The 24,621-nt window shown below is 37.3% G+C and overlaps 1 protein-coding gene across 5 annotated transcripts in view; it reads right to left on the bottom strand.

Annotated features, from left to right (window-relative positions):
• Positions 1–24,621, bottom strand: part of USP22 (ubiquitin specific peptidase 22) — a 111,250-nt gene that overhangs the window by 48,368 nt on the left and 38,261 nt on the right. For all 5 annotated transcript variants that reach the window (XM_082311704.1, XM_082311708.1, XM_082311706.1 and 2 more), the window contains 4 exons: positions 21,447–21,579; positions 9,574–9,687; positions 8,984–9,028; positions 4,000–4,101 (listed from right to left, as the gene is read on the bottom strand). In XM_082311704.1, the coding sequence (XP_082167830.1) occupies positions 4,000–4,101; positions 8,984–9,028; positions 9,574–9,687; positions 21,447–21,579 (394 nt within the window). The remainder of the gene's footprint in view (positions 1–3,999; positions 4,102–8,983; positions 9,029–9,573; positions 9,688–21,446; positions 21,580–24,621) is intronic.

Raw genomic sequence — 24,621 nt, 5'->3', positions numbered from 1 at the left:
ACAAGACAAGCTTTGGAAAATAATTCCTGAAAGATACTGCATCACTTTCACTTCTGGGAGAACCCCGTAATAAAAAAATCTGCTTGTGAACTTGGAGCTTGGTCATTACCCTCACTTACTGAGGGCAGCCTCTTCACAGACAAGAAGCGGCTGAAAAATTAAGATATTCCTTTTACACTGTTAGAATCCAATTTAGTAATTGTTAAGTTTTATCTAATTTTCCATATACAAGTTTTGATGGTTTTAGTATGCTTGGAACACCAGCTTCAACCCAAAATCAAGATAAGCATTTCTATGAATAGAAATATTCTATGAATTGAATAACCTAGGCCACAATTCAGTACTACTGCTGAGAACAACATACAATAACTTACAAAATTTCTACTTTCCACTCACCCTCTGCATTCCCTGCAATATGCCATCCCTTCAGCCTGATCCAGTTCACCTGAAAACAACTGTGCCAGCATGATAAAGAAGGCAGCATATTATAGCATCTGGGGCACACAAAGTCTGAGAATGTCTTGAGCTGATACTGCTATCAAAGAGCATATGTTTATAGTCTAAGTAGACTACACACTCTTCTTGAATGTCTTGAAATACAGAAACTCCATGAACATTTCAAGTCTGCTAGGACATCAGAATATGAAACACTCCACATAAAATCCACACTATGTGAGGATTTTTCATCACGGCTTCTTGCTTGTAGATCGCTCAACGTTTCCACTTGGTTAACGGTGTGTTCCGAGTCACTGTGAAGATGTGCAACATTGGGAACAGCCCTCCGTTTATATCCCAAAAGGCAGGAATCTACAGTTTCTATAGCCTGTAGCAGTGCCCGACATGAGTTTTTATTTGAAGAACAATTTGCTCAATGGCAAAATAGTGATTCAAGCAAAGTTACCTACTCTATCTTCTTACTAGCTGGAAAAATACCTGTAAGATGGAAACACACACCATTTTAAGAGAACTAAGCAAAATTTATGAGGTTTTGTTGGTTTTTTTTGGTTTGGTTTGGTTTCTTTGTTTGTGTGGGTTTGGTTTTTTTTTTTTGAGGATGTGAACAAGAAGTTCCTTCTTCAATGGGTTTCAAATTGTCGCACAAGTGGAAACATCATTTCATTTTGCTAAATCAAAAGCTAAGAGTTTTGCACAGTATTTCCTCTAATGAACTACCAGTTCAATCCTCCATTATAACATATTCATTTCATGACTGAGTGTTCTTCAGATTTAATTTATGGTGCCAATGAAAGACAAAGGATCCTGCAGCTGTATAAAAGTTCAAACAGCTCAGAAAAAAGTAGTAGACACATCCAGCTGTTTGAGAAGCATCATGAGATCGCTACAAATCTCCAATTAAAAAAAAAAATCCCTTTATGTACAAAGAGGGTTCTCCCATAGAGTAAAGCATTCACCTAAATGAGTATCATGTAAATAATGTAAGTGTAACAGGAAACAACAACAAAACATGTTTTACCACTTAAGTGTGTTCTAGATATGAATAACATCAATTTTAATGTATTTTATTATCAGGGCTAAAAATCATATGCAAGCCTTCACATACAAGTTAAGTATATCCTTTCAAGGCCATGCCTGACCAGGTTTCAGAGTACTGTCCCACTTACTTTAGTTATAATACTAATACACTTGTCTTACTCAAATGCTGAAATGGGCATTGGCACAATAATCCTTTCAGAAGGTCATCGCAGAGCAATTAAACATGCTGTCTCCCAACTGACATCAGCGTATCTCTGGAGGTAAGACAGAAAGCAGCAAACACCCCTGGCATTCCTCTTAAAATAGCTTTGCAAAGAGCATTTTATACATACAAGGCAGTTGGTTATGTTTTAACAGACTTTTTTGTAAACAGAACTGATCAACAGGTGTTCAAAGCTTATAGATGGTTATCAACACAATCTTTGTTTTCAGAACCAATAAAACTGGACATTATGCCTATTCTCTGAGCCATTTACCTACCTCAGAAGATAAACTGGATTCACTAATATCTGCTATGGGATTGATAAAAACTTGATGTCAAAAGAATTGAGTATTAGAAAAAGAGAGAAATGGGAATGTCCAGATAATTGCAGCATTTCAGTCTGCATATAGGCTCTTCACTGATCTGAAACTGCAAACAGACAAGTCAATGTGAGGAAAGTGAAGGGAAAAAGACTCTGAAGCAGATATATATTTAGTAGCAGGTCAGATGGAGAGAAAAGGCTCAAGGACAATGGCAGGTCTTTTCTTCCTTCAGCTAAACCCCCAATGTATTTTTTTGTGAAAGAAAGCTAGTCTTTTGCTTTTAACTGTAGCCCAAAACTGCATTATGTCTCCTGGGTGCTTTGATTTTTTTTCTCTTTCTAAATCTCAGCACATAGACAGCTCCAGGGCTCAGTAGGAGAAATTATTAAAAGCATGCCTGCAGAAGTAAAGAGATCAGTCATTTCCCTTATCCCCTGTGTTTCATGAGTGCTCCCCTGCCCATGCAGCGTTGTACGAGATTTCATGCAACCAGACATGTCCTTTTGAAACAGACTGAGAAATTTAAAATCCTTTAAGAGTAGGCATAGCATTCCTTCAAATTGGAAAGAGAAACACAGAAATGTGCTTCAATTCTTCAGAAAGGTCACATTCACCTTCAGAATTCTATCAAACTTTTTTTTTTGCCCTGCACAGTTCTATTATCTTAAGTAATCTGTAACAGCCTTTACAAAATATACTGGAGTTTCATAAAACACAAAATCCCAGTGTGAACATGATGCAAGCAATCTTTGCCTAGTTATTTTTTCCTAGGCTGCTTGAAAGTCCAAATGTTTTTCCAACTGTCTTTCCTGTTCCACTACTGCAAATGCATAGGTCCCTTCTTTAGAATTACCATTCTACATGCATTTTTGACTTATTACAATTCACTCTCTGCTTCTCAGTCCATTTTTCCAAATCAATATACACATATTTTGGATTAAATATGACTTACTGTATTAGAAACATGACATTAGAAAGTTTTAGCAATTATGTTGAGCATATTTTGACAAAAACAAACGTGCTGAAAGCATGATGTGTTCTCATAAAACAGTAAGAAGCTTAAAAATTAGGAAAAAAAACTTTCTAAACAGTTTCCTACTTCCAATGTCTATAGCTACATCTCCAACCTTGTACCTTCACCGTTAAAATGTTACTGTGCACTTAACAGTATAGGAAAATGCCCAATAATCTTCATTAGAGCTTGTCAGGAAGCTGGTTTTAACCCCCTACTCCTCCAATCTATAGACAGCAAAAAAAAACCAAACAAACAAACACACACAAAAAAACAACAACAAAAAAAAAAACAACAACAAAAAAACCCACCAAAAACCCTGGAAAACGCTGTTCATTTTCATCACACTTAACCAAATACTCTCCAGCTGTAAGTAGATACACCGGCATTTCAGAGAGTTCTTTGCTCTAGACTACTGAACTCTAAACATTTGATATGCATTTCAAAACTGCTATTTGACACACACTGGAGAACAATTACATCTTTTCAGAGTCATATGAAATTGAAGAGACCCCATTTAGAGTTTAGAACATGAAGCAGAAAGACATCATTGTGCTTATTCTGGCTGCTAAAAACAGGTTTAGCAATAGACTGCTATAGTTAAGGATACATCTGAACTACAGGATTTCCCTTCATACACCTGCATGGGATCTCTGATGAAGACTGAGTTGAGATAACATCATTGATTTCTGCTGAAGTCTTTAAATGCATATTGTAAAAAAAAAAAAAAAAAGTTGTGTTTTGTAGCTGTTACACAGATGAATCATCATCAGTACCTGAAGTGACAGAGCAGATATCCTTCTACAGCGAGAAAAAGGTAGTGCAAAATAAACTTATTTTGTTATCCTAACGGTTAAGGAAATCCACTACAGTTACCTCAGGGTAAAAATATTTATGGAAAAACACCACAGAATTTTGAACATACAAGTGGCTGAGAATCTGCTTTGGAAAGGATTTCCAGAACTTACCTATGGTGCAGTTTGTGGTTATTTTTCTTCGCTTGGGGTTGTGTCGTAGCAATTCTAACTCTCGTTTGGTTGGCTCCCATGTTGAATACTTCTCTCCAATGCCTAAGCAGATGAAAAGAAAGTTTCAGGAAGTTGTTTAGTAAAAGGATTAAAAACTCTGTTCAAGTAAAAACTTTCAACATGCTGTCCATTAAGTTAGATTCAATCTATATACAAACACAACAAACTGACTTCTTTTTACCCCTCCTCCCCAAAAATATTGGTCAGAAAGGTATCAACCAATCTTCCAACAAATAAGAACTAAAAGAAGAAAAGCACTTCTTTACTTATTGAGAATACATAGCCCAAATAAGTGTCCATTATTGGATTATAATCCTCCTTCCAGTTAAAAAGAAATTCCAGCACAAGAATAAATCCAGTATTACTCAAAAATGCATTTCTTTGTGCTCAGATGAGGTCAAATGACAGAACCACCATATGGTTTTAGGAGAAGATACACGATAACCAAGAAATCTCACCACTGAACTTTGACAAGTTATTAAATAAATCAAAACTGACCCAACTTAATGGACAGACACAGGCTTAATCTTTACAGATTAACAGCAGAATTCAGTAATTCGATACACGAAACAGTTACTACATGTCTTAGGATATACCATTACAGAGTACGACCTCTCCTTATAACCACTGATATAGGACTAGATATTAGCAAGTTCTTATACTTGATATTTGCTTTACTGACATATCTAACATTACCTAAAAATGCAATTAGTAGTACGTTTAAACATAACCCTCCCCGCACCAACTAACCAAAACTCTCCAAATACTTAACTACCCTTTCTCACGAGCTGCAGCTAAAATCTGTCATTATTCTCTTTAAACATCAACACTATATTTCCAATACATTTCTTTTGTTCAAAGGAAAGTGCAGTAGAAATGAGTCAGGCAAGTAGCACAGAGAATAGATCTGAAGTAAGCAGAGAGTTGTGTTCAGTGTAAATCTGATACAAGAAAAACACAACAGCGAAGACTCATGTGCTGACCAGTTAAGTACTGCTGCAGCATTCTATGTAGCACAGAGAAATTACTATGCGAGGTCAATTATAGCAAGTCACAAAAGCATCTTGGCATTAAAAATAAAGAATAATAAGATGACAAGCAATCTATTCTAAAACTGAGGATTAAAGTCAATTAAGAGTTATTTTTCACAGAATGCATGGAGCAGAAACAGTGCTATGCTACAGAAAATAAATTATAAATCATACATATGAAAAGAAGGAGAGTAGAAAATATAGCTAGAGGCTTACACATTCTGCATAACATACATTAAATTTTAATAGCTCTTTGATCTTCATTTTCAGAAATAGCTATGCTTGTCAGAAGCTACCCACCCAAAAATGTTCAATTCATAGTTACTACTGACCCTCCAGGTTCTAGTAATGAAAGGTCTCATTTTCAGATTCTTAAGGACTAGAAAATTCTTATTTACATGGATGCACCCATCTCACTTTATTTGATTCAACAATAGATTATGCAAGAAGCATAAGAAAGAATACCAGAATCATATAGTCCCTTTCCTTTATCCAAGGTTCAGCATCAAGCTACACACCCAGGAAAACAGAAAAGGAAACTAATTACTGTGTAACAGATTGATGAGATAAAACAGCTGCAATGCTTTGAATACACTATACAGTGTGCATAGGCAAACGAATGAAGCAACTTTAGAGACGCACATATGGACAGTTCACATATGACAGAACATTGGCTTGCAACAAGTTTTATATTAGATGTCTTCAGCAACCCCTTTCATATTTGTAGTACTCCCTTAGGAATTTATATAAATTGGTTTGTAAAAAAGCTCAAAATAATTTTGAACATCATGTTAGTACCAGCTATTGCACTGGCCAGCTGTAAACTTGAACTCTTGCATTTGGGTTCACTGTAGTTTAAACATGGCCAAACAGAGTTAGTATAATCTGACAACAGGATGAAATCTCATAATAAAAGCAACAACAAAAACCACCAAAAAACCAAAACTTGGCTATGTTTAAATCCTGGTTTAAATCAAATATACAAAATTCACACCTGAAAACACATGTGTGCTCAAATTCAGGCATGCAATAGTTCCACATGTCAGTGGGACTATTCTCATATATTTATATATCTCTAAATATAATTACATAGCTTAAATACTTAGAGATGATGCGGACCAAAGCATTTCACAAGAGCAACTCTTCAAGTAAAGTTAAACATGACAGGCTGGATTACTTTGCAGGATTCTGGGTGAATCAAATATTGTTCAATTAAAAAGAAATGAAACAGAAACCCACGTACAGTTAATGGCACAACAAACAGAGCAAAACAGACAGAAAACTTTCTTACAGAAGCCTTTCATTAGAAAGAGCACAAGTCAAGTCAGAGACAGAAATTGAAAAGTGTTCTGTTCCAGCTATACAATCTAACAAGAATACCGAGATTTTATTACTCTTGAAAATTTGGAAAGAAGACAGAACCATTTATTAGGAATGGTTCAATGTTTAAAATTAAAAAACAAACAAACAAAAACCAACAACAACAAAAAAAGAAAAAGGTTTAGGAAAAGGTTTAATAACACCCACAAACATGCCAAAAACTCCAATATAAACTACCTTAAACAAAGATTTGCAAAACATGCACAGGTTATCATTTAGAGTAAAAGGAAAGTAGCGTTATGAGGGAAAATTCATCATTTTAAAAATGATGCTATAAAATAGCCAGAGATTCAAGTCAGCATGTGAAATCTCCATCCAAGAATTAATTTTACTAGGTCAAATACACAAATTGTCATTTTTCAGAGACTTTATCAGGGACACATGGATGAGTGAAGGAAAAGGCGATGAAGGCTCTAGTTTATAAGCCACAATTTTGCAAGTAGTCATTGATATAGATTGTTTACTTTGCTATACTTGAGCAAATCCCCCTTTTTCCCCTCCCCAAAATCCAAACATTAATTAGAATGAAGGGCTCCATGTATTCTCACCTCCCTTGTTATTAAAGAATATTCAATACCACAGAAAAAAAAAAAAAAAATGGTAGAGTTGCAACTTGTTCAGAGTTATATCATATAACCCTGAACTACAGCTGGACATGGGAACTCATCACACTAAGAGTTACTGTTAAAAGAGTATGAAATGAATCTCATGATATTTGGGGGTTTTCTTAAAGTTTTTTCTCCAGGCATCATGTTGTTATGTGAGCATCTATTAAAGTATATACTAATACCCTTCAAGCACTGTGGATTGAAGTTGGAAAATATACAACATTGACACTTCAGTTTTTAAGCCAATCTCAGTTTTTGCAGACTGGATTAACTTCTTAAGTTCTTTAATTTGGCAACACTATCCGAGGTAAACTAACTCTGTGGTAGAAATATAAAACCAAGACACTGAGTTTGGGGTCTATACTCATCTTGACATTCAGTTTGGAGGAAGAAGGGTTCCCTCCCCCTTTATAATCTTTCAGATAACATGAGTCACTATGGGAAGGAGGGGATGGATTGAAGCAATGGAGAAAGAAAGAAAAAAAGACGACATAATTCTCCATTATTTCTCCCATGTATCTCCCTTTCTCATTCCTTCGATAAATTTGCAGGGAATCACACATGGTTTCACGATGAAAAGCTATAAAACAAAAGATCCTATGACATGACTAAAGAAAAAATGTCTATACTGTGTACCCCAGTAATTTAAAGTGTATTGTTGTCTGTTCCTTCATTTTGTGTCTTCATTGGTCATTACAGATTTGTCCTCCAAGGGCAGAAGATGCAATGTGCATATTCACATAAATATGCATTCATATATATATATTTAGCATGCCATTCATTAGTCAGTTAACCAGTACACAGAAGATTTTCAGCCTGGCAGCTCCTCTTGGTGATTCTTCCCTTCACCGCACAACTTTGTGGTCCAAGACAACAAGATGAACAATCTTGTAGCTGTAATTACCCTAAAATATAAGCTATAGCAACCTGATGTCCACTAGAGGACAAATTGGCTGCATCTCAGCCCAAAGGCACAAATATATCATTTGCTGAGGACAACATAATTAAGAAATTGCTCTTCGAATTTACATATTCGGTAGTAAGGAACTGGGGGGCCTTCCTCTTCAATAGTATCATGAAGAAGTGCTATGTTGTAGCTGATTAATTTGGTGCCCAAAACAACACAGTTTAGAAGGTATGAAGGAGTTTTCAGAAGAGGTGCATAGCCTAAATGAAAGGTTTAAATACATGTTTCCATTTTGTCTTGCTTTGAAAACTAGTGCTTTGTGCTAAAGCGTTTTAAGCTGTATTTTCTTGTTCTAGGACTCACTAGCAATCTCACTATCCTCCTTTCCTCTGACTCAACTCCCTCAAAATGGGGAATAAGCAGAAAGTAGAATGGAATCTGTAGTAGGAACTAAGTAAAAGCAGCTATACTTTTGATACGCCATCAGAAAAGCTCTAGTTAATACGATGTTAGCTGCTATTTTTAAAATTGGAAATGAGGTTAAGAATGGTTTGAAGTCATATCAGCCCTGACTAAGGCTGTCACATTGAAACAGGATGCCATGGATTCAGTAAGAGACATTACTAGACAGAAGTCATCTGTCTTCAAATACAGACTTTCCCACTTTAAGAAAACATACCCCCTAGAGGCCACTGGAAATGGAAGATGACAAGCTTTTATAACTGATGCTTAAAAACTACTCAGTTAAAGGTAAATGCTAGTTCCTTTCCTTTCCAAAAAAAGGAGAAAAGGTTTATTTTGGAGTAGTTCTATCAAGGAAAGGGCATATGAAATCAAGTCTGTTGTAATTATTCAATCATTGGAACATATCCAAACAAGAGGAAAACAATTTGCACGATAAAACTGGCATTCTTAACTGTGATTCATGTCTAAAATGGCAGGATAATCAGCAAAGGGACGCTTGTTAGTGAAGTGCGTCGCCAGCCCACGCCTCTTACCTGTCATTGTACACTGGTAGTGAGAAACCACTGTTGGGGTGAAGGCTAAAAAAGAAAAAATTAGGGAAAGCAAACTGAATAAAACAAATGTGTGTACATATATTTGTGTGTAAATATTTCTACATAGATACTGTGTGTGTACCATGAAAGCACAGGTGTGTAAGTAAGCTGGCACGTTCTATTTAAAAAAAAAAAAAAAAAAAAATCACACACAATGGTGGCATTTCATGTGAGGGGGAACAGATTTATTGCCTATATCACCTAAATTAGCCGAAAGGAGCAGATTGTTACATTTTCTACCTAATACAGATCTGGCTCTGATATTATTCAAGTTTTGCAGGATTAATGTTAGGTATTTTTATATTTTTTGCAATTAAAAATAAAATATTTTTGCTACAATTCGGTGTGGCGCACATGTTAAACTAACAGTCTAACTCCTGGAAAGTAATAGCTAGACATCTCTCTCCCAAGGCCTGTACTACTATCTCTAAAGAGTTCTTTCTTCCCCTTACTGTCTTTTGCCATTGACAAATGGGAGGGACAGGTATGATTAAAAACAGAAACAAGAAATTCAGGCAGGAAAACCAAACCTTGTAATTTCCAAGCTTTTCGTTGTTCTTCTTTGGCAATTTGTTCCATGTCTTTGTCGTATATGTAATCTTGACACATAAAGCAGTATATACCCCCATACAAAAGGTCTATGGCTGCAAAACAGAAGGGAATTTGGGGAGGAGGAAAAAAGATGTGAGTTCATAAACTAGAAGACATTTTAAAGCAGGCTTCCACGTCAGGCACTCTTCCTTCTCAGCAGTCCACAAAAAGTAAAATCTGTACCTTAGAATCTGGAGGGGAAGGGAGAAAAAAAAAAGGGGGGGCAGAGAAAAAAAACAGGGAAATTTTTCCAGTTACAGTATGAGTTATTCAATTGGTTTTGGCACAGCAAGACAACTGTGCAAGACAGCAAAGCATTAGCTGCCTTCAAGTTGTTTGTAATACACAATATACCTTCCAAAGACATAAGTAACAAAAAGGCATAATTACAGTGACTAAAATACATGCAGAACTAGTACTGTAAGATTTGATGTGTAAGTTTGAATTGTCTTTTTCTAAGACTTCAGTAATTTCTATTCAAAGCCATTAAAAGAATTACAAAGCACCCATCCAAACGAAGGCTCAAACAGAAGACAGCACTGAAGCCTCAAAAGATGCTTGTCCAGGGGAACGGTTTTCCAGAGTAGTTTATTCCACAGGTTGCATGTCTCAATTTCTCTTGTTCCACACGCCCTTTTAGAATGGACATATGAACACTGACCAATGTTAAAAGTATTTTTCTTACACAACCCTAAACAAAAGAAAGCCAAGAAACGAAATAAATCAGCTAACTGGGAAATGACATTTTGCTTCAAGATATAGTGAGGAAGAAGTAAGTGCAAACTAATCATAGCAAACGGCTGATTTTCAGTACATAGATATGGAAAAAAGCCACAATCAAAGGAAACAAAAAAAATTTCAGTGGGCACTAACAACTTCTTAGGCAGCTACTAAAATATGATCTGCATCTAGCAGACAGCTGAGAAACACATCACCATTCTCCCTCAAGAGTGTATCCTCCATTTATTTTATTTCCAAATTCCTTTTATTTCAGATAAATAGCGTTATTAAAAAAAGAACCTCACTACAGTGGAAACTTGTTTTAAACAAAGGAAACCATTACCACATTAGGTGGCCTGCAAGGAGCAGCACTGAACTACTCTGAAGTCATAAATAAGCCAAACTGCATGCCACGCAGGAGGGATTCTGCTGGCAGTCTCATCAGGCAAACAAAGGTGAGGTCTTTGTGCTCTCCCCTGTTAGTGGGGCAGTGGCCTTGATAAGGTTGGTAAGGTTTCTTTCTAACCACATCTCATCCATCCTTCACAGCCTCTGCCCCTCTTCACAACCTGCTACCCCTCTCCTTTTGTCTTATACGCCCCGTTTTTCTCCTCTTCCTCCTTCGAAATCACCTTTTCAATGGTTGTGTCAAATTGTTTGTTACTACTTCTATTATGTTACAAAGAGAACAATTACTTTAAACAAGTTTGCATAATGTCTATTGGGTGTCATCTTGCTTATGTGCTTCATTATTTTATTCTTTTGTTTTGTCTATTTGGACCACAGTCAGTTTGCGGAGGAGGATAAGGACTGCTTGCTTGCATTACCTTGTGTAATGTCTGAACACCAGAATTTTCACCTAAATACCCAGAGGATTTAATGAACTCCTTTAGCAAAACACCACAAAAGGGGACAAGAATCTTAGCTGCGGTGGAGATCAGTAACAAAACACTATGCCATGGGTGGAAAAGGAAAAGAAAGAAAAATAAAATCACAGCTATGCTACAGAGCATTAGAGTTGTATAATATTTACTCCATTATCTATTGCACTACCAGTTATGCACAGTTTTCTAAAAAGAATTGTTGAAAATCCAAAGTATTGGTCTCAAAACACAAGATCAAATATTGGTCTCCATATATTTTTTAAAAGATCCCACAAACAGTCCCTGCCCCAAATAATAGAACAGGGCTGGCAGAATATTAAATAAATAGGACCCTCTGTGAGCACTAATGCTTTCAATCTACCATCAGAATCAGTAGGCATACATTGTCCTCAGAGGATTCCTTACTTTTCTCAGCTTTCTGGATTTACGTGCATGAGTGATGAAGTATAGATGTCAAGATCAAAACCAACAAGAGACCACCTTATACAAACCACTTGTTCAGAGCAGAATGAACTTCTGGTGTAACGAATCAGAAAGTTTAACAGAAACACTGGTGGAGTAAAAGCCGTAATTGTCCAGCGCCTGATTAAGGACTCTTGAGAAAATGTCCTCTCCAGCATAGTTATCTGAACAACACAGTTGTATATATGCCAACACTTTCAATGTCATTAGAAAGACTGCAACAGGTTTTGGACAAATCACCTCAAGCACCAGTGACAAGGCGGCCTTACAGGCCTGGCTGCAGCACAAAGGAAGGGCAGGAGTTTCTCATGAAAGCCAAAACACGGCTGCTCAGTTTCAGGATCCCAGGAAAAAGAGTCCACTAGTAAAGTTTCTAAGTTAATTGTTTCAAATTAGTATAATTCGAATTTTTCCCTGGAAATGTAATTTAACTTTCTTATTCTGGTCCTCTTGAGGTGAAAAAGAATGCTTTCTTTACAGCCAAGTACAAAATACCCACTACCAAGTCACTGGCGAAGCACTGTGCCCGCAGAGCCGGCCTGCAGGGCCTGGCAGGCGCTGGGCTGAGGGTCCCCAACCGAGGAACCACTGGAGGGTCTGTCTTACTGACAGAAATTCTCCCAAAGCGAGCAATTCGTTAGCACTCACTGAAGTTACACCACACCAAAAGGACAAGATCCATACAAAACTTTCTCCCTCAAAGGATTTTTTGGGGGCAGGCAGGCAACACAAATTTCACCTAATTGTTAACACCAGGCTAAAACTTTTTAAAACAAACAAAAACAAACCAAAAAAACCCACAAAACTAAATTACCGTGAAACTCTACTCCAAACTGAGCTACTTGATCAGAAAATTCAGTAAAAAAAACCACTACAGGAGTAAAGTATAAGAATGCACACGTAACAAATTTCATCATTTGCATTAGTATTTGGGGTCACAAAACTAACAGAAATGGGCCTCAAATTCATAAAAAGTTTGGGAACTACTAACCTAGAAGGTGAAGGGGGGAAGAAAATGCCAAAACACACTAGCAGACTCATCTGAAGCATTGATCAACTTACTTCTTTGAGTTTTTGCCAGAAACTAGTGAGCAAATACATTAAAGGCTATTCACACTTTTCCCTTATCCTCTCAGTCTCTATCAAGGCACTCACAGCCTTATCAACTCTACAAGTCACAAAAGAAGTATACTTATTTTTTACATATTTATATATATAAATAAAAGGCTAGTCCTGCTCAAAGGTGATCCAAGCCAGATTCCACTGAAATAATTGAGAATTGCAGGTAGTTACTTATGGGGTGGAGGGGGAGGGAATGGAACCCCAAACTTCCTTTTGTTGCCAAAAATGCAGTGTCAGATACCCAATCCTGTAATACACATTAAAATGATTAAAAACAGTTAAGCATTACCCTTCCCTCCCACATTCAATATTTAAGAAAAATGGTATTTTCTTCTCCTAATACTTGAGATAAAACCATTCTATTCTTTAAGTACCTCTTTTTCTTCTTTTACACCAGCAGCCAACAGATAAGTGTTTTTGTGGGCTGTGCTCTAAAGTCTCCAAGATGCCTATTGGCCCCATACGGATCTAGAACTTCAATGTTTAAAGGGACTGATTTGCCTGCAATCCAAACAGGGCAAAACCGCAATACTAGGCTGCAAACCACTCAAATAAAACTAGGAGTGAAATGTCCAACCTCTACGCTGTACACTTGCCTCTGTGATAGAGTATCATCCTACATCAGCAGGCGAATTCAAGCCAGGAAAGATGAGATGTTCAAACGAAAGTAAAATGTCCTAGTACCCCTGTGTAATCTAGATACCAAAAGTGTTAACTGTTAATTTAGAGGAACCAGTCTGTCAAAACTTTTTATGTTCATTTATTATTAGCAGAATATTAACTTCAGCTCCTTGACCATATTCAGAAATACATATATCATACACACACACACACCTTACACATGTGTGCACGCACCCAGTATACTACAGAGGAGTACGTAGCATGCCTATACTTCAGTTGCCCTGCACTTCCTATTAAAAAAGATGTTTTGCCTTTGCTCAGTCTTCTCCCTGCCCTTCTCTGACCCTACGACCTTTAACAGTTCCCTTGCTTGTAGCAAACCTCTGAAAAGTGAAAAAGATTAAATCCTCCTGGCTAAAGCACCTTTTCTTGATCCCACAAAATATTATTCAGGTTTAAAGGAGAGAAATTGTTAAACACTCCCTACTTAATCTTGCTTTTTTCTTCAGAAATTTGGGGGTAGAATCCAAAAATCACAGCCACCAAGTTTTGTGTTGCTCCATATGACATGGTGCAAAGTGTTTTACTCATCTCCATATTCTTATTTGATCAACCATGGATAGTTACCCTAAAGATTAATTTTCAATAAAAACAGTAGTACAATCCAGAACTGCATAGAAGTTAGTAGCTGGGTCTGAGGCAAGCAGATACATGCAGAGCTGGCAATATGCAGGTAAATATTCAGAAGGTTGGCTTTGAGGGCTAAGAATATTCCAGGTGTACAGAGAACTCTTGCAGGAGCTCGTAACTACCTGCACTTACCAGAGCAGCTCCTAGCAGGAGACAACTGCAATGAACAAATGCCTGCTGTCTTCTTATGAGTTCAGTCTGGCTCCAAGTTTGAGCTAAGCTATAGGAATGCCATGCTGGAATATGCATCACATAAGGAAATGAGAATTTGCCTGTAATACTTTGCACAATACATCCTAGAACAGCAGATATTTTTAATGGCTATGAGGAATATTGGAGGTTCAAAGCCATACCCTGTGGTTGACCCACATATTCAAAATGCTTTCCTCCTCCTCCTTCTCCTCTTCCACTTCCAATCAATGATCCTCTGGTTGACATCACAAGGATATTATGTCGAAGTACAAAGAGCTTGTACTTTCTACTATCAAATTTCATCTCATTTTTATTGCTGTAGTCAATGAGGCTATTTCATTCTTATCACAGGACTACCTATCCCTCCTCAGTATAGGCAATACCTCTGAACTTTGTGACCATCATGAATCTCATACACAGATATAATTCCTTCTCTTCAATTACTAGAAAATAACAGTAAACCAGGACTGGTTCTGCTAGTAAAGTCCGTGCATCCAACACACTCTGCTTTCAGTTTATTCATCATCAGTCTCAATTTATCCTGCATTATATACACCACAATTCTTACATTAATCCCTGTTACTTCTACCTCAAGTAATAATTTCCGAGAGGGCAAAATGTCAAATTCTTCCCTTGATCTAGACAAATTAGGTCCAGTGTACTTCCTTTTTCTAAGACAATCAGTTATAGTATCAAAAAGACATATTAGTCTGACGTGATCCATCTCTGACAGAACTAAAGAACACTGTATCCTGTTTTCCATTTGCCTTCATCTCCTTAATAGACTTTTTTCAATACCCACATTAAGCAAAACATTAGAACAGAATTCAACTCAAGAGGCTGGTAGAATGCCCAGATGACCCTTTCTACCCCTTGGTGAGCCTAGATGCCAAAGGAAAAACCAAACTGCCACTCTAGCACTGCAATACACTGCATGAGAAGTGCTTTAATTGCCCCTTCCACACAGAATATAATGAAAGTCTTAGCTGTTTACAGAAGAACTCAACTCTACTGCCATCATGCAGAATTAACACTACCGTCAATACCTTCCAATTCATATGAAAATTAAATAACTTTTTACTGTCATTCCTTTACATAAGTGTTCTGTTTCTACATATTAACTTTCAACAGACAGGTATGTATTAACAGCAGTAACCAGATTTTTTTCCTTTGACCAACTTCAAGTACAGAAACCAGCTTTTTGTCATGTTTCCTCTGAATCAGATGAAAAAAATTAGTTATTTGTTTTCTAGGGGAAGTAGAAGCTTTTTGAATGCTACCAAAAAATCCTCAACTTAATCTATAAGCATTATTATTATGCTCACCCACCCAGTCCCTCTCACCACAAATGTATTTGTTGGACTGAACCTTACGTCAGCATATACTTAGAAAAAACAGTTCCTCAACAGTTTGTGATCTAATAAATAATGAATGTACTCTAACAGGACTAATTCTGAAATCAACTGTTTGCCAGTCTCCTTAGAAATTTAATGGTAGTTCGGTCTTCCAACTGTTTCTCATTTAGTCTTTTAATCACTGAACCTCAGTCCTGCTATTTCACCTACCTTTATTCTTTAAGTCCAGAACAGGGCCTTAGAGCAGACCAAGACTTCATCCAAAAACTGCATTATGTGCTGTTTCAGAGATACTATTCATGCATTAAGAGTGCATCTCTAACAGATAGAAGCATAGCATGGAAATGCAGGAGTTGGCTCCTTACAAAAGAGTTTAAATAGGTCTACAAGGAGCTTTGATACCATAATTGAACTTATCTCATTCAGAATGGTTATCTGCAACAGACTTTCCTAAGCGTCATACCACTGATTTTTCTTGCAGTTAAGTGCGTGTGTGTATATATTAAAAAAAAAAAAAAAAAAAACCACACATGTGGAGGAAAATTCCCAAGCAAGGTTACATGAATACTCCACTCAAAATCATCGATTTTGTTTTCTCATATGATATCCCCCCCCAAAAGTTTTCATCATTATGTAATAGAAACAGAAAATATTCACTCAGAGAATATTAAAACTTCATTTGGTGTCTGCCCAGTATTTTTCAGTCCCAACCAGGAAACTGATAAAAGAATCCCTGCTTCCGTTTCAAGATGAACTCTCTCTACAGCACCAACCTCTCTTCTCTTTTAGAGCTACTGTTCAGTCATCTTCCTGTTCCTGCTACTCTGGGACTAAGTTACTATGTCTTTTCCTTCACTGAGCAACTGTAGAAGAGAAGGAAGAGACCATCAGTTTTTACAAGGGCAGAAACCACCAGCAGATTCCCCAGGTGCTGGAGCCCAATTTGGAAAGATTATATAGCAAGATGACAAAGTATGCTGATGGCACGCATTCATTTAGAATAATCAAATCTGAAGCTGCAAAAAACCTCCAAAAGGATTTCAAGATACTTAGCAAACAGGCAATACCACCGAGACCAAAACTCTAATCACTACCAGTAAGGTAGTAGATGAGTAACAACTACCACTCAGGAAAGAAGTTTCGGAGTCACTTCTGAATAACATCAGCTCAGTGTTGAACAGCATATTAAGAAACACAAAACAAAAGTCATGGAAGTATCAACTAAGAATACAAGTCATTAGTATAGTAAACTGTATTAATCCAAAGAGTTGTCACCACAGATGGACATAACAGAACTAAAAAAAAAAAAAAAAAAAGTATGATGAGGACATTGAGAATCATACAACAGTTTCAATAAGAAAAATAGTTCAGGATCCTACAGCTTGGGAAAAGGAAACATTGGACAATATCAGAAAGATCAAGAATCCCAGAAGAGATCAATAAGGACTTTTTACTCACCATTTCTCAATTCCTCACAAAAGAAATACAGAGCAAAGTTACAAGATCCATTATAAAGCAAACCAGAAAGATACATGCATTTTTCATATGGCTCAGAAAAACCATGGAACTCACTGCCTTTGCATGTTGTGGGCACCAGAAAGGAACCAGGCTTTAACACTGGACAGGCTGCTGGCAGCTACTGGAACGCAAGCACCTAGAAGCAGTCTCCTGTTCAGAAAGTTTTTGAAGAACTGAGTAGTAGAAAAAGGGAGAGTACAACAAGGGAAAAAAATGCTTAATAACTATTCTGCTGCCTATTCTCTAAGCTACCTCCGTTGACCACCACCAGGTAGAAGGCTGGATATTTATGATACAGCTTCAGCCAGTACAACCACTTCAAAGAAGCAAAACATGTTCTATGAAATTGGAAGAAAAGGAAGAAAGGAAAAATTAAGGATTCTATGTTACTAATATTGCAACAGCAGAAAGTATTTCCTGAAGTAACAACGTCCACAGGCTAAGATATCACTTTGCTCAGGCTGCTGGATTTCAGATCTGTAGCATCTATAATCAGATGTCTATTACAGTGACTTTAAGTACCTTACAATTCTCAAGGAGGGTATGGACAGACAGCCCTGCTTTATCTGCTCCTGACAACTCCTTTGCATACTATGTATTTTGACACAGGTCATCTCTGAGCAGTCCTAGGACATACCCATGGATGTTTATAACTGATACCATTTTCATGGGGGGGATGAGGGATGCCTACAAAGTAAGAAAACAGCACCGAAACAGAACAGCAAAAGGCTAGTTTGAATAGTCCCAAGTCTTCAAGGTCCTGGAAAGGTCAGTCTTATTTACCTCCTTCTAAAGGTTCTTCCCCCTGTATAAAAATTTTACACTGCATTAAAGCCCAACCCAGTGGCAATACCAGCCTACCATGGGGATCAACTAACAGAGACTGTGCAATGCAGAGGTTAAAAAAAGAAGCTCATATAGCTGGATCTTACTTCACCTACCCATCACCCACATCCACAACTCAAGGAATATATTAAAATAAGTACAGTATTATTAATATACGCTGAATAGGCACAGGTATCAGTGTAAGATCAGAGCGTGAATATCTAATTTATACTGCTCAGGGAAGCAGAGATGACAAGGGATGTATTTTAAGAACACTCCGGACTATGATCCTGAAACCTCCTGAAACATATAGCAGTTAGCTGCAAAAACATCGCTTCCAGTGCTCAGACAGCTGTTACAGCTGAAATCTATGATGTTTCTTAGAACTGTGATTAAGTGTGCAGTTCCTGCTAGTCTCCATGGAGACTGATGTTGGCTCAGCAAAAAGTCACCAAGTGTTTTAAAATAATTCCTGTTCGTTTTGAAATTTCAAAGCACTTAACTCGTTTTTGCCTATCAGATGTTATTTCCCCAACGAAAATTGCAGCAGTAAAAGCAACCAAAAGCACTAGCAAAACTACAAAAATATTTTTACAGCTCATTTCACATGCAGCTGGAAATTAAACACCAAAATATACATTAAAAAAGAAAAAAGGAATCTCCAAAACTAGAAATCAAGCAGTCAGTTGTACAATCTTCACATTAAATGTATTTGTGCACTGAGTACATTACATTTAACTGCAAAAGAATAGGTTTTGGGATGATACAATACTGTACTCTGTATTTTGGCTTGTATAATTAACTCCCGCCCTTTTTATCTAAAGGCTATTCCTTTCGGGAAGTACCTTATCTGACACACTCTTAATTGTCTCGTACCATGACAGTAACTAGAACAGTCTTAAAGCAAGAGTGCATCCTCAAAGCACCTCCCTCCTCTGTCCAATTTTTCCTTTAAGAAAACAGAAGACATTTCACTACAGCAGACACCAGCAAATTCTACCTTGCACAAAAGTTAACTTGAAGGATTTAGGCTTCCCAAATATGAAGATAAAACAGCAGCTCACAACATGTGCAATTATAAAGCTCTTAAAAGGTTCTCTGTAAATATGGTAAGTTTAATGGTAAAAATATTACAGTGTTTACACAGTATCCACAGATAAACAGGCAAATACTGTTTACAGTCTCAATTTAGCGCTGTAATTTTTTTAAACCCTAAACTTCACCATAAACTTATATTGGCACAAGATGTTTTTTATACACGTATACACTTTACCAGAAATCTTTAGATAGAGTTTACCTAGAGTAACTTGTACTTTTGCATTGGTAAAGATTCCCAAATAATTTCACCTAATGAATTGACTTCAAATGCTCTTTGAGATTACACCCTGTAAAAAGCAGTAAAAAATTGTCATACAGGGTTGGTTTGGTTTTTTTTTGTTGGTGGTTTTTTTTTTTGTTTTTGTTTGTTTGTTTGTTTGTTTGTTTTGTTTTTTTTTTTTTTTTTTTTCTTCCCCCCCCTCCAATTTTCAAAGAACAGTTGAGGTTGGCAGGGACCTCTGGGGGTCACCTTGTCCAACCCTCCTGCTCAAGCAGGAGCATCTAGAGCAGGTTGCTCAGGACCATGTCCACATGGCTTTTGAGTATCTCCAAGGACAGACACTCCACAACCTCTTGGGACAATCTGTTCCAGTCCTCGGTCACCCTCACAATAAAAACATGTTCCCTGATGATCAGACAGAACCTCCTGTGTTTCATTTTGTGCTCACTGCCTCTTGTACTGTCACTGGACACCACCAAGAAGAGCCTGGCTCCACCTTTTTTAAACAATTCTTTCAGATATTTGTACACACTGATGAGATCCCCCGAGCCATCTCTCCTGTAAGCTAAACAGTCACAGTGCTTTCAGCCTTTCCTCATAAGAGGTGTTCCAGTACCTCCACTATCTTTGCGGCCCTTTGCTAGGCTCCCTCTAGTACCTCCAATCTCTCTCTTACTGGGTGGCCCAGAACTGGACACAGGATTCCAGATGGGGCCTTATCAGGACTTAACAATTTCAGATGTCTTCTCATACTAGTACATTTCATTTTTTCCTCTTGTGAACTTATTTGAAGTACAGCTATTTGTGCTTTAGTTTATACTGAATATTGCTGCCTACCTTGACATCAAGAATTATCATCATGTCACTCTCAAAGACGAGCAACTTCATAAAAATATTATGGATATTCAGTACTATTTTCCAACATTCTATTTTTCAAGGCATTTACAAACTTAAGCTATACTGCTATGCAGCCTAAATTTTTTTCTTTCTTGACACATATGGAGGAAGAAACTACAACAATTTGCTGTTTTAAATAATCTTTTCCATAAATAGTAAACTTACACACCAGTTTCTTAAGCACTGGAGTACACAGCACTGTTGGCCGTCTGGAGCATCTTTGTCTTCGTGGAAAATACACTTATTTCCATAAGCACTTAGGATAAATTAAATAAGAATGGTGGCGACACTGGTCAAGAAAAAATTTATTCCATGAAATAATGCCTTTTTTCCTGTTTCTTTTATCACTCCACCAAGAATGTATTTTCATTTGAAGAAAAATTGTGTTGTACACCAAGCAAAATTGTATACATCCATTATGACACAACCAGAATTTTCATATAAAATGATCAGGATTTTGCATTATAACTCTAAAATGTTGTAAACAACAAGTAATAAGTAATTTAAAACAAAACTGAATGCTTTTGGTGTTGAAGATTATGTAGCACTAAAACTGACAGAATAGAATTTGTAGGCATTTTACCATCGTTTTTGAGGCAGTTGAGGGAAAGGTATTCCATATCAGTTAAACTGTTTTCTTATTATTTAGGTTATTGACCCCACTGGAAACAAGAAGCCAAGACAGGAAAAAAAAAAAAAAAAAACAAAAAGCACCCACCACCAAAACCTTAAAAGTTTAAATAATTCTGACTGTCACTTGATTAGTCCACTTTGTGATAGGAATGATGTTTTTTTCCTTAGCAAGAACAAAAAAGTGAACATGACCTCCTGAAAAAAAGTTCACTGAAATAAATGCTCTAGTTCAAGGCACTAAACCCACCATTTTTCACACTTTGAAAAAAAAAAATCTGGCTACACACATTTTTATTATTTTCCCCTACATATAACATTAATTCATAAATACTAAGATACTAAACCATAATAATTCAAATTTTAAGTTGTGAAAAAAAACACTTATCTGTGATGCAGTGGAAGCTTAAGCACCAAGTTTAAAATAATGCCACTAAACTAACCCAAAACACAAATAAAATTGATCTCCCTGACTAATGAGGTAGCTACAAGAAAATCTCACTTTAGTGGCCTGGAATTGACAGGGATAATAGAGCAAGTTAAAAAGCACCAGTGAGTATAAAGGGATGACAGCTTACCTAAATTGTGTCGCTTTGTCTTTGCGTGCTCGTGAATATGTTTCTTTGTAAAACAGCCAAAGAAGACACAGTAGAGGCAAGAGTGGAGTCTGTTCAGGTGGGCACCACACATATGACAAATGCACGACTTTGCCTGAAATAGAGAAACAGACACAGAATGAGTGACAGAACCATATCTACAAGTCCAGCTAAATGGACACAGATGTAACTGCTAGGTTTCTCTTTTACTCAGTGCCTGCAACTTGGTGTCGCAGACCATCAGGGGAACAGTTCTGCCCTCATGTGACAAAAACACCAATTAGACATATTAATGGAGAAAACTCTTCCATTCATCCAATACATTTCCACGTCATAGAGAACAGGTGTCATCTAAGAGCAGACGATAGGCAACCCATTTACAACTCTCAGCCTGTAATTTAATGAACATTTCAAGCCAGGGTAAGCAGGTACTGCTGCCAGAATACACAGTCCTACCACTCCCTCAACTCCACCTGTGCATCTCTATTCCAATACCAACCAGGTATCAGCAGAAAGACCTACACAGCCATCACAGCCATGGGCTCAAGCTGGGAAATAGATGTGTTTGAAATGAACCTGCCACTCCCCCCCAGATTAATCTGTATCAGTTCCTCAATCCAGCTCACTATGAGCCATGCAAACATTCATCGCTGGTGCGAAACCTTTGGGCATTACGGCTAGCACAGCACACGCTTAACATTACAGCGGCACGGATGCTGATTACGAGGGGAGCGAGGTCTCGACACATCTCTTCTTGCTCAGTTCTTCAGAATCGCCCCCAACCGACAGTCCCTACCTTGAAGCAATGGGCTTTGCTGCTCAACAGCCCCTCTGCTAAACTGGTTCAGCTTGCTAACCTGGAAGTTGAAGCTAATCTAAAACTAATCTTTTGTCAGGTTAGTAAGTCTATGGGGAGATGGAGTAGACTCAGATGAACATCAGAGCTCTGGGAGAGCAGATGCCCAGCAGGGAGGGAAAAGTGGTAGAGAGGCAGGAGTTTTGGGTGGTGGGACCACAGCAAGAACTCTGCTCTTTCACAGCACTGAGCTCCTCAATCCACTCAAAAGCTGTAATATAACTCAAATATTAAAATGTTTGTGGGTATATGGCATTTCATTTCTTCACTGGGAGATTCTGCCAGATTCATTCATTAGATTTCTTTATACCAGCCCATGAAATAGTGGTGCAACATCAAATCTATACCAGTCAAAGAGTTACAAAAGTCACTTTTGCCACTCTCAGACTGCCTTTGAATCAAGTTTGGAAGGTGATGTGCTGACTGTTCCCCAGAGTGACCCAGAATGGGGAGGAATGTGATGAAAGTTACCATGATTCATTGGAAATTAATAAGCATGTAAGCCTGACACGATGGCTTGCATTCCTATGATAGCAATACATTTTAACAAGAAGGCCTGGAGAAAAAAAAAAGCAATTAGAAAGTTAAGTAGACTTTTTGACTCTCAATCATACTTGAAGCACTCTAAGCCAACAATGCCCAAAACCTTCTCTTGGCATTAAACTCAGGTACTTCAACAAATCTGTCGAAAAATTACTCTGTCTAGTAAGAGACTTTCTAACAGAGTTTGAGGGATAAGTCTTTTGCTCAACACCACCAAAAACAATTCAGGTCCAATACCATCTGACTGGAAGATACAGGCAGGAGAAACTCCTCACAGTAAATTCACTTTTCATCTCAGACAACAGCGACTGCATTCAGACATATGTTTAAGAGTAACTGACCTTCTTTAACAGCTCAGAGCTACAGAGATCAGTTACAGAGGTATGCCTTATTTTACAGACCAATCTGAAAATACAATTCCTTTGCTTGTCAATATAGAAGCACCTTTTTTCCTTCACATTAAAAAAAATAAGAATTGGAATTACTAAAATGCTAAGCTATCATCTAACCCAGGCAGTGCATTTCATCAAAAATAACCCTCAAAGTTCTTCAGTAATATTTGCCCAGTCTGCCACAACTTAAAATTAGTGCTGAATAAATGATGCACAATCCTGTTGTCTAGTCTGGCATTTTTCTTTCAGAATACTTATGGCTGTTAAAAAAATAATCAACAAAGCAGCTTGCAATATGCCACACCATGTAATTTATTTTCAAGCTTCTACAAATTAAGACTTAAATCCTGAATCTCACATGTTGTGTATTCAAAGTTCTCTTGAGTTCTGTTAGATGAAAACATATTGGTTGAATCAAACTCCACACACCTACAGAAAGAAATATTTTAAAGTAGGACCAAAAAAATTCACCACCACCAGCACAATTTCCATCTTTAGAAAAATACTGCAGAACTGTCAAACTGTTGCCTAACGGTCGCTCTTTGGCTGCAAAAGCTAAATAGGATCAGCCTATCTGTTAAGATTGCTGCTATGACAACAACTCTAGCAACTAGCTATTTTACTTAGCTAGCTAAAAATAAATCTTTTAGCATTAAATGTATTGTAAACAGATGACATAACAAGCATGTAAAACCCAATCATTTTAGGCTAAAAGGCAGAAAATTCATACCCTGAGAGTTTTTATTTCAATGAAAATTAAGATAAATTGAAGAATGTAAATTAAAAGAGAAGTTAAATCACTTAAAGGAAGCTATTTATCCATATCCTCTATTTGTTCAGCATAGCTCAAGATGTTTTTTCTAAAATTGTAAGAAAACAAAGTTAAAAGACAACAGAGTGAAGAAAGAAATCAATATAAAAAAAACATAGTGGCTATTCTTAAACAGATTAGCTGTTTCCTTTTCATCTGTCTGTGCTTTTAAACAATTTGCTAAGTTAAAACAAAGCTGCCACCCTCCCACCCCACCCCAAATAATCAAATTACTTTGTTTCGTAATACTCCCACCCCTGCTCACATCTCTTGAGGCTACAGTCTAAGACGAAACAGAATACTGCAAATGAGTAATCAAAATCAGTCGGATCCATGAAGTCACAAGCTTGCTTTAAAACACGACTCAACTTTTTTAAAAAACAAGTTAGGTCTTGCTTATGGTCTAGACGCTTTAGGGAAGTCAAGCAGCATTTCGGCTGCAGAATCAACCTGTCGCTTCTCCTTTTCTCTGGTATGTCCTCCTAGATACAAGAGCACCCCTTCCTTACCCTAAGACATAAATGTAGTCTTCCCCTTCCTCCATACCCTCTCCCA

The sequence above is a fragment of the Platalea leucorodia genome (genome assembly GCF_965183815.1).
Source record: "Platalea leucorodia genome assembly, chromosome: 5".
NCBI classification, from domain to species: domain Eukaryota; kingdom Metazoa; phylum Chordata; class Aves; order Pelecaniformes; family Threskiornithidae; genus Platalea; species Platalea leucorodia.
This window is presented reverse-complemented; position numbering and strand designations above follow the sequence as displayed.